Source organism: Engraulis encrasicolus, chromosome 11, assembly GCF_034702125.1.
Source record: "Engraulis encrasicolus isolate BLACKSEA-1 chromosome 11, IST_EnEncr_1.0, whole genome shotgun sequence".
In the NCBI taxonomy this organism is placed as follows: Eukaryota; Metazoa; Chordata; class Actinopteri; order Clupeiformes; family Engraulidae; genus Engraulis; species Engraulis encrasicolus.
This window is the reverse complement of record NC_085867.1, coordinates 42,536,311-42,553,289: the sequence shown is the minus strand read 5'-3', so window position 1 is coordinate 42,553,289 and position 16,979 is coordinate 42,536,311. Positions and strand designations below refer to the sequence as shown.

General features: G+C 42.8%; 2 protein-coding genes across 2 annotated transcripts in view; one reads left to right on the top strand and one right to left on the bottom strand.

Moving 5' to 3' along the window:
• Positions 1-365: 365 nt before the first annotated feature.
• On the bottom strand, positions 366-13,569 carry ccni (cyclin I). Its single transcript, XM_063210683.1, has 7 exons — positions 13,307-13,569; positions 12,212-12,368; positions 10,684-10,818; positions 9,306-9,380; positions 5,598-5,738; positions 3,627-3,884; positions 366-2,863 (listed from the first exon to the last, which is right to left on the bottom strand). Exons 2-7 carry the CDS (start codon positions 12,323-12,325, stop codon positions 2,321-2,323), a joined length of 1,266 nt encoding a protein of 421 aa, XP_063066753.1. The 5' UTR covers positions 12,326-12,368; positions 13,307-13,569; the 3' UTR covers positions 366-2,320.
• Positions 13,570-14,482: 913 nt separating this feature from the next.
• Positions 14,483-16,979, top strand: part of ccng2 (cyclin G2) — a 5,718-nt gene continuing 3,221 nt past the window's right edge. Inside the window, exons 1-6 of the mRNA XM_063210684.1 lie at positions 14,483-14,627; positions 15,481-15,628; positions 15,718-15,855; positions 16,057-16,307; positions 16,561-16,639; positions 16,741-16,839. Coding sequence (XP_063066754.1) covers positions 15,524-15,628; positions 15,718-15,855; positions 16,057-16,307; positions 16,561-16,639; positions 16,741-16,839 — 672 coding nt within the window. The 5' untranslated portion in view covers positions 14,483-14,627; positions 15,481-15,523. The remainder of the gene's footprint in view (positions 14,628-15,480; positions 15,629-15,717; positions 15,856-16,056; positions 16,308-16,560; positions 16,640-16,740; positions 16,840-16,979) is intronic.

Genomic DNA, 16,979 nt, shown 5'->3' with positions numbered 1-16,979 from the left:
AGGTTCCCTATCCCTGCTCTAACCTCTTACCCATGACTGCCCACAAACCATAAACACAAACAATGATATTTTTTTTTGAAGAGCAGGTTGCAGAAGGACGGACAATTCCGTTTCAAACTTTAGAAGGACTGAAGAGGTGGAAACTCAATAGAAGGTTTTGCAAAGAGGCAAACCAGGCAATTGCCTTGGGCCCCCGACAATCGGCTGCACCATGGTAAATGCCAGCAAAAATAATTCAAGAGGGCCCCATGTCTTTATTTCGCCTGTGGCCCTCGACTGGCTTGAACCGCCACTGGGGAAACTACCCAGTGTTGCTTTAAATAATTAATAAATAAGATAAATAATGAGTCAGATGAGCAGAGGGGTCAGAGGTCAGGTTCTTTATTGTTGCCAGGAGTTTCAGCAGCACCGGCAGTTATCCACTCCCCCAGAGACAGAGCGTTTTACAGAAACAAGAGCGCGTGGAAGTGTGCAGCAAAGTAACAGTGAAGAACTAAGGCTTCCTTTCCATTCAATAGTTTTTTTTTTTGTCAAAGTTTTTTCTCCTCAATTTTATTGCACAGTTATATATAGATATATTTATATATGAACAAACTACAACTTGTATTTTTCCCCCATCGTGAAATGCCAGGCTCGATCAAATGCAACACATCATAGTGCATGTCTGAGTGGACGTATTTTTTAATGCTTCGCTTGAAAAATGTGATAGGGAATCATTTAACCCCTTTCAGTCCGAACACACTCATAAGTTCACAACCACACTGACATCATATCACCGCCAGGCAACCACTCATGGGGAAGGGATATATAGAGTCTAGTACATCATGTCATACACATCAGGCAACAAGTTTACCTTAAGAGTCAACTAACTCCCACGTAAGGACTAAATCGACTAACTTTTTTTTTTCCACCCCAGACAAAACTCAAACCATCGTACATTCAGTTCTGTTTGGCAGTGAAAAGACTATGGGCACACTCACACAGACACACACACACACACACACTCAGAGACAGACATACGACGTGGAAAAAAAATAGGATTAGGCAGAGAGGTTAGAAAAAGTGAAAACAAAACAACATTTAAATCAAGACTCAGACTTTCACACTGAAAATTGGAAATGAAAGATGACAGTCGACAAGACACTGCAGTTACCACAAGTCAGTATTACAAAAGATCTGGGAAAAAAATACTAAATTTTTTTTGGTCGTGGGGATATTTTTTACTTTTCATTTATGTATTTTTTTATCGCTTTTACAATCTCTTTTTTTGTATGTGATCCACAAATGCTTATGGGAGCGCAGCATATGTAATCAAAAACTTTTTTTGTATGTTTTTTTAGGCTCTGCTCTGAGGTAAGGACAACGCCAGTGACTGCGGCATTTGTTTGGTTTTTTTCAACCCTCAAACATTGCTTCTTGTTTAAGAGACATTCCATTCTATTTCTGGAAATATGTTTATTTCCCAACTCTCCTTGAGTTAAAATAATGAGTTTTTATCTTTCTGCATATTTTCCCAGTCATTCTCTCAATCTGGTGATATAACTTCATGTTCCAAGTTTGCATGTCATAATTGGACCGACTCATTCGGTTCAAATGACACACGCTAGCTTGGAGGTACAAATTGCACCCGCCCGCAGGGCTCTAAATATACTTTTCCAAAATGGCTAGTAGATCTTAATCTGACTGGCCAAACGTATACTCACTAATGGGTCAAAGTGGCTGGTGTGAAGTCTTCTTTCCCACCGGCCAAACTGAGTTTTCACCAGCATTGGGCCGGTTGGCTGGTGTTGATTAAGAGCCCTGCCCGCCAAGAACAGGAGACGGCTAAAGCTAGCTCAACTAATTAAACCCGATGAGAGGTGGGAAATGAGTTTATTTCCAGATATGGTGGATTGTTCCTTTAATAAGTGGCATCCTCACAGGGGGGAGCGAGAGAGACATCGGCCAAAGACCAGGAACCCGGACCATTGGGCCAGCAGCTGCTGATGGTGGTGGTGGTTACGTGATGATGATGTACTGTACACACACAAAGCCAGCCAGCCGTCCTCAACCAAATTTCGGTGTGTGTGTAGTTGCTGAGACCCAAATCTTGTTTTTGAAGGATAGTAGCTTAGTCGCAACTAGGCATAAATAATAATAAATAATAATCAGCATGAATCGTCATCTTCATCAGGCCAATAAAATAATAAAGCGGTCTCGCGAACATTTTGGGTCACACACACACACACACACTCGCACTCATAAAAAAACGCCCTATACAACACCATAGAAATATTGGTTGAGGACAGACAGGTGGGCCGATGGTTCTTCCGCACACAGACTAGGGGACGCGGACAGGCTGCAGTGGGGGACACGGTGAACCGCCCTCCTGCCGCGGTACCAGCACGGAGCTGCAGCCCCTCGGCGTCTCCCCTGCTCCTCCTCCACTCTCCGCCGGCGCCTCCTCGTTGTACAGGCGCTTGATGCCGTCGAAGAACTCGTCCACCTCCATCTGCTCCACCTTGCGCTTGGCCGAGGGCTTCACGCAGAGCCGCATGGTGGGCCGCGGTCGCAGGTGCGGAGGGGAGAGCAGGGCCGGGGTGATGAGGGTGGTGGAGGTGGTGGTGGTGGAGGTGCGGTCAGCTGCAGCCAGAGCCTGGGCCTGTGCCGAGGCCGGTGTTGGGGCTGTGGTGAGGGTGAGGGCGGGGGGCCTACGCGGTAGGGCTCCTCCCTCGCCTCCACCCCCACCCCGAGCACAGGGCTCCAGGCTCTGGCGCAGGGGCTGGTAGATGAACACAGTGTTGGGAGGCAGGGAAGCCTGGTGGGGTGTGGACAGGCTACGTGCCACCCGCTCCCGGCAGCAGATCAACTGAGAACTGTCAATCTGGAGAGAGAGAGAGAGAGAGAGAGAGAGAGAGAGAGAGAGAGAGAGAGAGAAAACCAAAAGTTTACAGTCAAGTCAAGTTTACAGGTTTTTCTGCACTCTAGGTTCATATTTTGAATACATAGTTATAATACATTCATTTTCTCTTTTCCCTTCATGGAATGAACGAGCCCCCAGTACTTCAAACCATTTGACTTTTTCCTTCTAGCACAGTCTCTGTTGGGATCATTTGTTTGTCTCCTTGTGATGCTAAAAAAGGACTCTGGCTTCAAACTAAAAAATTGGGACGTACTGCTTTCTCCACAACAGCACCACCACCCATGTCTCTCAATATTTGCTTTTTCACACCGTATCTGTTGTGGTTGATTTATTTGACTCATCATGGTGCTTAAAAAAAGCTGTGGCTTTAAAAGGTGTGAAGTGTCTCCATCCAGCATCACCACCCCATGTCTCTCAATGTTTGTTTTTCTTTGCACAGTATCTGTTGAGGTTTGTTGGTTTAACTCGTCACAAGGCTTAAAAAAACAGTGGCTTTGGAAGTTGTGAAGTATCTTTTCCGCTCCCCCCTACCAAAACATCATCAACACCCATGACTTGTCCCTCCCTTATCAAAGAGTTCAAGTCTGTACACTGCAACTCTGACTAAAGGAGTGACTTCTACTGTCTCTTTGATGGATACACCTTTGTCTGACATCTGGCCTCAGTGAGGCCAGAGATGTGCATACATTTACAACTATTTGAGATATGTTGTCCGGTCCCTCACCTGTGCCTTGCGGAGCAGGTCGACAGTGAGCGCCAACCAGTCGGGACAGCAGCTCTCCAGCTCCAGCGTGAGGAGGCCGAGGGCCAGCGTGGAGCCCCGCGTCTGCCCCAGCAGCGAGAGGTCAGCCAGGCACAGCAGCAGCCGCTGCGTCAGCAGGGCCAGGTGCTGCGACGGGGACATGCCGCCACCGGGGGAGGACGAGGAGCCCAGCAGGCCTGCCAGCGATGGGGCCTTGCAGGACAGCACCATCGCATGGAACTGGAGTGGACATAGGGGAAGGTGGGAGGGAGAGAGAGAGATGCTGATTATCATTTGACGGTTAAGCAGTTATGACTATTTCATGGCCAACACAGGACAGCACCATCGCATGGAACTGGAGAGGAAATAGGAGATAGAGAGAAAGAGAGAGAGAGAGAGAGAGAGAGAGAGAGAGAGAGAGAGAGAGAAATTGTTATCATTTGCTCACAGTTAAGCACTTATGACTATTTCATGGCCTACACAGAAGAAAAAAAAACATTCAAATTAAATTTTTCAAAACAAAAACAAAATAGCTACAATAGTATAGCATTTTATTTTCAGGGCAGAGGAAGATATCTATGAGAGCGAGAGAGAGAGCGAGAGAGAGAGAGGCTTTAATTTATTGGTCCCAAAAGGGAATTGATTTTGTATTTGTGAACCATTAGACAAAATATCAATCATTTAAGCACACAAATTGCTTAACTGCTAGATGCTAGACTAATAGATATAAGAGAGGAGAGGAGAGGCTCCAATGACTTTGTGACAAAATATTGTAAATGTGAAACAAAAATGTAAACTCTAGGGGGAAAAAAAAGAGAGACTCTGGTGCCCTTGATGTTTTGCAATTCAATATTTGCCATACTAACAACATTCAAGAGCACACACAGACAAGCATATTGACCTTTTTTTTCTTTTCTTTCCACCCAGAACAAGTGCTCTGTAAACACATCTCTGGAGGACCTAAGTTGCATGCAAACTCTGCAAAAAGCAAACCAGGGGTGCATTTCTGGAAACCGTAGTTGCTAACTATGTTAGCTAATTGATGTTTGCAATGCAATTTCACATTGGCAACTACTGAAGTTGCTAACAAGCTAACAACTACGCTTTTGAGAAACACTCCAGGGGTGCGTTTCTCGACAACATTGCTAACAAAGTTAACTTAACTTGCTTGCAATGCAATTTCCCATTGGAAACCTAGTTAGTTGCTAACTGGTTAGCAACAATGTTTTTGAGAAACGGGGTCCTGGTGGCTGACTGACAGGTCAGCGGAACATCTCCCCCCACAGTGTCTTAAGAATCGTGTGCAAGCGTCTGAGAAAAGGCCCTCCATCTTGCTGATTCAGTTTATACACAGCATGTTCAGGCCGACCGAGAATCGTACTGGTGCCTGTTCCTGCACCTACCCTCAAACCAACTGACGTGTTCAAGCTGAAAAATGCTTGCCTTTTCTATGCACACTGTGATGACAATGTAGATGTCAGATGGTGAATCTGGGGGTAATATGCATGGTCAGAGAATGCTAATAGTAACAGTATGCCTAATAGTGACGTTAAAAGTGTTGGAGCGAAAGCCTGTCAAAATAGTGTGAGCGCACAAGAGCTCTGAAATGCTTTCTGTCCTGGCGCGCGCAGCAGCAGAACGGAGTGGCTGCTGCTTCGGAACGCTCACTGTGGGGTGGGGTCATGAGGGGAGTGTTTATGGGTAATGTAGGAAATCTCGCCATATCGTTGTCATACAAGCAGCCGTTTACCGTTCACAATTTACTGTTACTCGGGCGCTACTAGCCAAATGGGCGGGTAGGTATTTTTTTCCACGGCCAAATTTAATTTTCACCCGTGTTTGGCGGGTTGGCGTGTGTTAATTTAGAGCCCTGCTAGCATCATTCTAGTCGGCCTGAAAACAGCAAGGGTGAACCGAACAGACTCCGCACACAGGGCGGGACTGGGAACTCACAATTTGCAAGAAGTCCAGCGGTGTTGCTGTGTGCAGGTCCCAGTTCAGCTTATCCAGAACGATCCTCTCCATCCGCAGGATCTCCGAGGGAGAGCAGCCACAGCTGCTGGAGCTGGCCAGCTCCCTCAGAGACGGGATCCGCTGAGGAGGAAAACACACACACACACACAGACACGCACGCACGCACGCACACACAATCACACGACAACGATCAAAATGGCGTATGAGATCAGGGGTGAGTCTTGACAGCATTGTTGCCCAACTAAGTTAGCAACTTACTTGGTTTCAATGCAATTTCCCATTGGAAACCTACTAAGTTGCTAACTTGCTCGTAAAAACTATTCCAAGAAACAGGGTCCAGGACAGCAAACACATGTGAAATTATTCAGATAAACAAATGAAGTGAGGTAGAGATTTGTGGGTGGGAACAGGTGAGGAACATTGGATCATCATAGACAGGCATAACGTGCTGTACACGATACTGAACCAAAAGGAAAATATTAGTTTCTTATAAACGGTCTAAGCTTTGACCTTGTAATAAAGCATCTCCCTTAGAGGAAAAGGAAATGCATGCGTTTTTTATACATTTCCAATTTCATTGAGATTGGACTTCACAGGACATGATTTCTAAAGAGTTAAATTGAAAAACAAAGGGCAGCATTTCTTTCCATATTTCTTTCTTTCCTTCTCAGGAAACCACCTTAGCAAAAAAAAGATGAATATACTTAATCCTTAGTTTAATATTTGTTTATTTGCTTCTGAGAAGCTCTATATTGCTTCTGAGAACAGACCAATGCTGACAATTGTGAACAGCAAATGTGTCGATGATGCAACAGACACTTAAAAAGGGCTGTAAACAAGATTGACCCTTGGTCACTCCCGGGCAGCCGTAACCAGACACAACGACTGGCTGACAACACCAGCAACGGCCACCAGCACTTATCAGTTGTCTGGACTTTTCACACAGTGACAAAAAGAAGAAAAAGACCAGCGGCCTACATGCCAAAATGAATGTCTGATCTTGGTCTAGTGTTTGTCAACTGTAGTCCTACCACATTTTACCTCAGGGAAGCTAGACTACATGACAAAACTCATGTCTGGGTAAGGATGGTATTTGTAAACCACCGACTACACCAGTAATTCTTTAGAATCAGGTGACCTCCGAGAATCATTGTTGCTTTTTATCTGGAAAGAGCCAGCCCACATGACACATCTGGTTAAGCTTCTGAGTTTGAATTGCTTACTGTCAAGTACCGATAATAACATTCATAATAATAATTAATTATATTCTATTCTAAATACGATACCAAAAACTACAAGTAATAAATGCATAATACTTCAATGTACTTGTATAGTTCAATTAATACAACAGGCACCTCAAGGTGCCACAACAGAAGCAGAAGTGGGCATTAAAAAAAATCTCAGAGGCCCCTCGTCTTGGCCTTACACAGTGGTTTCTACTACCTCGTGTTTTCAACTGACGTCACTCCACATGACACACAGGACTCCAGAACACCACGTCACTACAAATGGTACTTCATGAGGAAATTGGTGCTACCGACTTCTGTATTTTTACATAGTGAATGTTAAGTTTAGTTTGTGGGGTTTTTTGTGTTGTGAAGACAATATTGGTGTAGGCCAACCCCCTGAACAAACCAAAACGGCACCTCTGCCAAATAAACTTTGACAGCATTTCCACTTGAGATCAGACACGCTGGCAAAACCTGGAATAACCAGGTTTAATAGATGTATTTTTCCTCAATTTCACCACTACTGGACTGAGGTTAAAGGGACAGTTTGGTCAATTTCAACATGCAGTTGTAATGCTCACACAACCCTGGACTTGTCACTGCCTGAGATTTTTTTTCCTTCTTCTTCAGCCGTTTCCGAGATCCTGGTCATTGTAATGGGGGCAGCTCTTTGTTTACATTTCAAAAAAACATTTTTATTTATTCCCAAAAACATCCAAAAGGTTATAAAACATCAGCAGACAACTAGCAAACAGCAGTACCTTTTGGTAAAATATTTGGAGTTGGCCTATGTTTCATTTTTTAAAAATGTAAACAAACGCTGCCCCCATTTGAATTGCTCATATCTCGGAAAGGGCTGAGCCGAAAAATGTGGCATCACCAGGTACTGACAAGTCAATGGTAGTGTGAGCAATTCAACTGCATGTTGAAATTGACCAAACTGTCCCTTTAAGTATTTTGATTTTTAGGTTAGAGTGAAAAGAAAATACAGATTTCTAAAGCAAGACTCAAACTACACGACTATCGGCCCAACTCTCGGCTGAAAACCCACCTTAATGTTACCCCCCAGGACCATCGCAAGCGATTGTTGTGCAAGTTTTCCTCGTCGTGTGCGACGTTCTAAGATAGAATTTTGTCAGCTCAAAGAGTCGCTGATCGCAAAAGCGTAGAAATCAAACACTGTTTGATATTTGTGACTCAAAATAGAATGTCGGGCATTGTCTCGGGTGGTTACACCTAGGCATAAGATTGACAGTTGCGATTCTCTTCATGTGTGCGGCGCAACCCAACGCCAAAATCGGACATGAAATCGGGAGTCGTGTAGTTTGAGCCTGACTTAACAGATTTAGACGCTGAATCATTTTAACCCCAAGTTAACCCTATGACTATGTAATGCAAGTCATATTAGTATGCATCTTCTCATCTGTGTGTGTGTGTGTGTGTGTGTCATCTACGAGAGGAAACGCATTACATCCCTTCCCTGTAGCTGTCACCACTGGGTCACTTGATCTGCCCGAGGCTGCCTGGTGACCCGTGCCTCATTGGGATCCATAAATGTATCAGACCACCACACCCATTCAATGGTATAGCGCATGAAAATCATGCTACTCTTCTGATGAAACCTTTGACAGGCTGTCTAAGTTTGACAGACATACTGAAATGGGTAGGGCGAAGACTGAATGGTGTGGACTAGAATAACCTCAGTGTGTGTGACAGAGAAAGAGAGAGAGCAGAGGTAGTAAATTCTTACTGCTGCGTTCTCTCTGGTGAGTGACTGTATGTGTGTGTGTGTGTGTGTGTGTGTGTGTGTGTGTGTGTGTGTGTGTGTGTGTGTGTGTGTGTGTGTAGAGAGTGATGGCCTGATGGTTTTAGGCTAATGATGGTGTAGAGGCCCAGGGGGGCATGTTGGGATAGGGGGTCAGGGGTCACAGACAGAGCTTCTCATAGCCCTTTCATGCAGATGAGATTGCCGGCGACCCCACTCGCTGTTATGATATCGTTAAGCTTTTTTAGCAAACAGTATCACTATGACATTAGCGAGAGTCTTACGCAACAGACATTAAGACATGGTTGTTATTACCATTTTGGTGGCAGTATGATTATAACAGTCGCTCTGCGTGAAAGGGTTAAAATAGTTTTTCAACGGACGAAATGGAAGGCAAAGGTCTATGGGTTTTTTTAATACTATAGGGGACGTTGGCAGGCTTATGATGAGGTTGAGGGGGCATTTGTTCAAAAGAACCACTGGGAAAAGAACAATAATAATGGGAGTGCTGTGGTGCAACGTGCCAAGTCCCCCCCACATGTGGACTCGCATGCCTGTGAGGACCCAGGTTCGAATCTGGCCTGCTCCATCTCACTCTCCCACTCTATTATTTCATAGGACTGCTGAGATTACGACAGGAAAAGATTCAAAAAGCAACGCAAACAATAATGACAGCAGAAAAATGAGACTCACCTCATCCTCTTCATTGGTCTTTGCAGCCAAGAAGAAGCATGTGATGGCAATGCAAGGCAGATATTTTGGGCGGGCCTAAAGGAAAATCAAAAACAAAATCACATTTATTTTACGAAGCACTTTAAAAAACAGAATAACAGCTGACCAATGGTCTGTACATGCTGCAAGGGGGTGGCGGCAGGGGAGAAAGAGTGAAGGCCCAATCCGCTGTCAGATTGAGAAAACTACATTAACCCTAAAACAAATTAGTACAATGTTATTTCACGTGACTGATGAAAAGAATGTGACTGGGGGTTGGGGGGAACTTCTATGAAACTTGCTCTGCAGGCAGGAAGCTGCAACCTCACAGTGAGGACATATTATGTAGGTCACTGGAGTTGGTAGGGTAAAAGACAGCAAAACAAGAGCCGGGCTGAAGAGAGAAAATTATTTTTACCATTAAAAAAACGTTGACCAGTGATTGATTGGGACGCTAGGGTCAGCTTCTGAATCCAGATTGCCACATTTCAAATGCACATAAGCTTAACTCCAGAGTTCTACCTAGCCGAATCAATATATCATAATTAATAAACTCTTCTTTCTGATTAAACAGTGCTTTCTTCAGAATAATCCGATCTATCTGAAACGAATGCTACCAGCGCCAATGAGCACGATCTGTGACAATGAGTACAGCACACTCACAGTTGATTCTGAAACCAGTCACCCGCTCGAAAAAGACAGAGACTTCCTGTTGACAAAGTAACATGTCTAGCAGCTTCTGCCTCTTGAACTCAGTGCATTTCGTTAAACAGAATGCACCTGTAGTCTTAAAAATCTTCAACATTTTTAACAAATAAAAGCAAGAGTAGATGCAACAGTGCAGGTGTGGCTTTTAAGTTTAAAATGTCAGTCTCGATAAACAAGCTACTAAAAGCCAACACTCAGAACGGAAAACATTGACAATGTTATCTTACCACATGACGTATTTACATAGACACAATGTCTCTTCAACTCATTTACTCAAACACACACACACACACACACACACACACACTTCTAATAAAAGCACAAACAATTCACGGAGGAGAATGTCAAAGCCTAGTTAATTGGACTAAACCCTACCAGCAGAAAAATGTATTGTTGCCTCGCAGGTTGGTCTGGTCTCACACCATAGGGGATAGTTCTGGCTCTATCCTCTAATTACAACATTCCGTCTAATTTTGTAGCGAGTGTAGCAAGTCACTGGGATGGGCTCAGCACACTGACATTAGCCTACAGTGCGAGCCCATAATTTCATGTCATACTCTGGCTTGCCAGGCTAAAAGCTTGTCCAGATATCCTCATAAAACCTTTTGGAAGCCACCCACAGTAATGCATCTACTGTAGTAGAGGACTGCACCTTGATAGCTGCCAGGAAGCGGTCCAGTATGCTGACGGCCAGGAAGAGGGTCTCTGGATAGAGCCGAAGCTTGCTGTGCAGGTGGACGAGCCATCGCACCGCCTCGTCTCGCTGGCCAGGGGAGATATCTGTATCCTGTAACCCCAAACCCCAATTGGCACAGGACGCAAAAGAAAAGAAGGTCGGGTCAGAGAAAAGGCCAGCATGGACATGAAACACACACACACACACGACCTGGGATCTGGACAACTTGGGGTCTAGACAACATGAGTAGAGTCTGGACAGCCACTGTATAGAATGTAATGACTTGGACTGTTTGGGAGTGATGAAGCTAGCTAGTTTAGTTGCTTCAATAATTGCCTTCAATTCAGCAGCATACTTGGGGTAGATTACAATTCATATTTCAGGAAAGGTTCAGCAGTCTTACTGGGGGTAATATTTCAAGATTTAGCTAAATGAGCAACAATGTGTGCGATGACATTTTCAGGATATTAACAGTATCTATTGCTCTTAGACAAGTTCACGTTTTTCCAACCGATTTGGTGACACCAATATTCTTACTTGCATGCTCTGCACTAATGCCAACAACTCTATGCCTCAACGCTTGGCTTCATGACCACTTAGTAAAATAGTAGTTAAACCAATCTATGTTCATGCCTGGAAATACAGCAGACTTCAGCATGATGCTGAATTGTTCACCCATACTTCAGGGCAGGTAAAGAACTGTGAATGTCAAATGCTGAGCTCTTGCGATTACCATAAAGCTGCTCCAAACAAAATAAGACTGCTCACTTGTTATGTTGCATTGAGGATAGCCAAGCATAAAGGGGTAACGTTTTGCAACTGAATTAATTTAAAAAACAAGTGAGTGCCTTTGACACTAATCTGCCGTGACAGCGTAAATTAGACGAATTAATTGAGCTGCGTGGGAAGGAGAGTAAAAGAAATCACACCCAAATGTCCCAGGCATCACACTTCTGTCTCGTTTGCAAGTTCACACCTCATACATCACACACGGCATGTCAAAATTCCCGAAGGACGTTTTTGTTTTACAGATGAATTTATTTATTCTCTTACTTTCCTACTTCAACCATTGCAACTCAAATTGGCACGTATAAACAAAGGGCTTACTTCAGCACTTTCCGATATGCTGTGCCTATACATTATTTTCTGACAGTTCGAAAGGGGCGTTAATAAATGTGTATTTGGGATGGGGGTAGTTAAGTGGAATGTTACTTAGGTCAGGTGAAAGAGTTTGGCGTTTTCCTACTGCTATATGTAGTACAGGCCAATGTGTGTGAGACAATAACGAGCAAACAAATTTATCTTCTATTCCACTACCATAGAGTAGAGTTTCTTCATTGACCTCCAGGGGGGAGTTGGCAGGTATTGTGTCCTGTGTTTACACTTGTGTTTAAATTGCACAAGTGGAGTTTGGCGTACCACCATATCAAATGCCTGTGTACCATCAGTGATATAGAAAAAATTGACAATAAAATACACTTGGCCATAGTGTTGGTTCACATACCTGAGTGGAGGACTTCTTGGGCACGTAGGCCTTCCACATCAAGGCTTCCCTAGAAGCTGCCTTTTCTAGAAGAAAAGACAGCTTCTGGCTCTCCAAGGGTTCTGGAAACTTCATCACGACCCCTGGATGTGCCTACCTCCACACTGGATACAGCTACCTACGAAGGAAGCCAAGCCACCATACATGGTTCAATGTCAATACACAGACATTAAGTACAGAGGTTGCTTTCACAGAGTTTATTTATGGACAACAGTATATTGGGTTATTATTTGATTTAAAAAAATATATAATGTTTAGTATCAGAGAAGTAAGAAAGTCTCCATATCTAGCAATGCAATGGACATACAAATGAAGTGAGCCAATTGAATAGCAAAGTCTTTGTCATGACTCATAAGGATTGCGTCAGTGTGCTGAAAGGACATTATTGCTAAACATTTCACCAAACCCAAGACGTTTCAATAAGACGTTCTTATAATAGTGACTTTACATTTTTGTCTTATCTGACAGCCAGTGTCTAAGACAGCAAGCTAGACAGGTTAGCAGCCTGTGACATAATGACCACAGGCCTCTGGTGAAATCGAATGATAGCCTATCTAGTTAGTCTTACACTAGCTATATAAATATAAATGAGGGATGTGGTTAAAAAAATAATAATACAAGCCACCAATCAACAAAGGCAATAATTGTTTGACAAGACAATTTACCTCAGTCACCGGACTATACTAGCTAGCTTGTTAAAAAGGAAAACATTTACCACGTCTTAATGTTTGAACATAAAATACACCGTAACATATGCTTTGCTTGGTGTCATGTTAAAGCTTTAAATATTTCCAGGAGGAATTTTACGGCTACTTTGAAGTTGGTGATTACAACTAGACTACGTTTATGGCTAGCAGATTCACTCAGCTCACCATAGCACCTTAGCCATTTAAGACACTGAATCAAAAGGACTGAATCAATTCTTTTATACTTCTAACCCTTAGATTCAAGCAGGGTGAGCATGCAACTAATAAGCTCCGAAACCGTAATAACATTTCGTAAACAAACAATGAATAGCTAGTTTTCTAGCTAGCCTATATGGCTAACTTGGCCTACCTCCCCTGCAAAGCTGCGAGGTCCACAGTCTGACTTGGAAATCATCCGGTCCATTAAACAGAAGGAAAATAAAGGGATGTTGCGGGCCGGTATGCCAATTCACTCGTCCATCCTGGTCTCCATTTCGTCTTATTTGGAGGGATAAAAAGAAGGGATCCTTCCAAATTGATATTAAAAAGAAAACGAACGGAAAAGACTGATGTCTATTTCCGAGGAGGGGACTGAAGAAGGAAGGGAACTGCTCCGCCCACCCTCATACTGTGAACAATATCAAGACAACACACAAGCAAATAACTATGCATTCACACATGTAAAATGGCATGTCTGTGATTACAACGACAACCATAATATACAAAACAACACAAAACAAAAATGTTGTATATTCATGATAAATGGTTGGTATTTTGTTTTGGGAAGTGGGGACTACTTTCTCTAGCGCATGAATATTAAAAGGACGCAACCATCTGTCAGGTTCGATTCCAACCGATACATCGCAACACAACAGCTTCTAAAATGCTGACAGTCAGCAGCACATATGCAGCATTGAGAGGTGTATTAAGATACACGACTAGATTTATGTTGAAAGAAAAAGAAAAAGAAAAAAGAAAAACCTCCCACAGACAACGGACGGTAGGGTCAAGTCCCACAAGATTCATTGGCCTTCAGTTTGGAATCGTATTATAGTCTGCACTGTAAATGTCAGTAAATAATATCAGATTTCGCACTACACGTAATGTACACGGAAATGGTGCGAAATAGTGGGTGATGGTTATTCCTACTCGAACATTTTACTACAATCCCGTCTGTTTTTAAAACTATGAAAACAAGATATGGGCAATGTTCAATCTGCAACGCAAATAAAGCACCGTCTTGGCCAATGAACTTTGAATATTTCTGTACGTGCAGCCAAGCCTGTGAAGAGAGCAGCCAATGAGCTACAAGGAATTTGGGCGGACTTTTTGAACATGGTTTTCGTGCAACAGCCGATTGGCTTCTTGGGTTGTCAATCATTTAGACGGTAAACGATACACTTTAGCACTTCATGCTGTACGATTAAATAGTAATTTACTACCGAAATACAAATAGTCACATATGTAACCATGGCATGCAAATTATTCTCAGAAAATAAAAGCAAAACATATTAACACTGACTTTTGATGATATTTAGCCAGAACAAAACCCCTACAGCTACACCCCAGTGCAGTGACGTAGATTTCTGGGCGTGGAAAGGATCGCTGCTACATCAACAACAGAAAAGAAAGAGAAGGAAACAGACAACAAGAGAAGGTCGGACAGAAAGATGTCATATTGACACTATCAGGTATTTACAATCTTCAACATTATAATCAATAGTTATAACCATAGCATATCAATCCTATTCTCTTAATTTGAACGCTATGTAGTGCACTACATCGATACGTTGAGCATAAAAGCTCGAAACAAGATTTTCTGTTGTTGTTTGCATCACCGTTTCGATGGGTCTTTAAAAGCCTAGACAACATCCAGAAGCAAAAACACTATCAAACCTTAAAAAATATGCAATAATTCGATGATGTTGATTAGTACTTCGTAAGCGTAGGAAAACAGTGGTACACAACGACTACACAGTAGGTTTAACGCTAACATAACATAGCTGTTGAAATGGTAGTTCATATTCCTACAAGCGAAACATTAACCTCTGGTTTCGGTTTAAACGAGAATATAGTTTCATTGATCGATCACACATAGTTACAAATTACATGTCCTTTATTTCCACCGAAAGCCTATAGGTTGTAGACCTTTTGTACGCGATTGATGTTTATCATAGAGCGAATTATTCGAGGCTGTTTTTTTTCCTTCTGTGGAGAATAACGTTAGCCAAGAACCCCTCCCCCGTCGTTCGACGGCTTGAACCATTTCTGTTCGAAAAACACAGATGTTAAAGCAGTGTATATACGCAAAGAAGTGATACCGATTTCAATATGTACACATATACAGTCCGGTTTGTTTATCTAGGGTCATTTTTAAGACCAAACACTTCATCTTGTTCGCAATTCATGTAATCACTGGAGAAGGCGTTAACCGACATTTGACACCATAACCCAGCTGGGAAGGGAGTCGGGCAAACCTTGACCCCTTTAGGTTGGTGATCGCTTCTAGGACGCATAAACATTTACCAACTTTTCTCGTTACAGTTTTCAAGACCTGAGACTGTGGATCTGATCACAAAATAAAAACATGGAGGCCTTCAGACTCATGAAAGAACTAAAGGCGAATTTCGATCAGGAGATAAACTACCTCCCAAAAGAAGCTGGCCTGGCTCTGATCGAGTCTACACAAGAGGTAATTTGCAACCTTGCACTATAACCACCTAATACCTCAACACAACTGTCAATCGAAACGAGAATATTAAACGTGTTTTCCTTGCCCAGAATGGAAGAGGAATTTCATCGAAATGCCGCAATGCCAAAGTGGAGGACCTCTGGAGCTTGACTAGTTTCTTCGGTTACAGCACACAGACCTTCGTCCTGGCAGTTAATCTGCTGGACAGATTCTTGGCCATGATGAAGGCAAGTTAATCTTGTTTTTTGTTTTTCTTTCTTGTCATGAATAACTGGGTCAGTAAAACGTAATAAATACGTGTTTAATGTTTTTCATTGGTGTCAAATAGAAAACAATTTTACACAGCACCAAGCAATATACAACTGAACTGATGTATTTAACAATCCAATTGCTGTAATTAACAAAAATACTGTAATTCCCATTTTCAGGTCCAGCCTAAACACTTAGCCTGCATCAGCATCGGCTGTCTTCATATCGCTGCCAAAGTGGTCGAACAGGAGTGCAATATTTCTTCCACCCATGAACTTATCCGAATCAGCCAGAGCAAGTTTACAGTCTCCGACCTCAGCCGTATGGAGAAGATCATCTCAGAGAAGCTCAACTTTGAGTTCAAAGCCATCACAGCCTTAACTTTTTTGCACTTGTACCATGCCATCGTACGTTCACATACCTCAGACAGGTAAAGAAAACTACTAAATGGTTATTAAGTTTGTAACCAGCAAAACATTGTGCATTTTGCCATATCAGTGCAAAGGACTTGAGCTTTGAGCCAATTATATGGGTCAACCTGCAGCAATAAATGATAAACAAGCATGCTTTCTCTAGCAGCTTCATAGAAGATAAGATATTACATCATTTGACATTCATAATTCAAAACATGAGTATTTGTATTTCCTGTTGGTTAAACGTCCTTTACCCCTTTGTTTTAACAGGAAACAAGTCCTGAATCAAGAAAAGCTGGAAGCACAGCTCAAAGCCTGCCTCTGCCGCATTGTATTTTCCAGAGCTAAAGTAAGCGGTCATCACCACTACTGATCACATCTGCACTGACCCCGTGGCACACTAGAAACAACAACAGTTGAACTAATGTCCATCTCTTTATCTGGTTTCAGCCGTCCGTGTTGGCACTCTCCCTCCTCACCCTGGAGATCGAGGCCTTGCAGTTTGTTGATATGCTAGAGATTTCTCAGCGCATCCAGAGACACTTAAAGGTAACCAACTTATGTCTTTCCCCCCTTCATAGAGGTGTTTAAGGCATTGGTGTCAAAAGGCATCTTTTAAGTCAACAACCAATTTGAATGTCACAAATGAAAATGACATGTACAGCATGAAATGTGTTTTTTTTTTTTAT

Bases quoted from the DNA above. Each gene is read 5' to 3' on its own strand.
- ccni (XM_063210683.1), bottom strand. From the start codon at position 12,325: ATGAAGTTTCCAGAACCCTTGGAGAGCCAGAAGCTGTCTTTTCTTCTA. The intron at 10,819-12,211 runs GTATGTGAACCA...TTGGGGTTACAG, and splicing joins CCAAGAAGTCCTCCACTCAG to GATACAGATATCTCCCCTGG. The intron at 3,885-5,597 runs GTGAGTTCCCAG...TGTCCACTCCAG, and splicing joins CGCTGGACTTCTTGCAAATT to TTCCATGCGATGGTGCTGTC.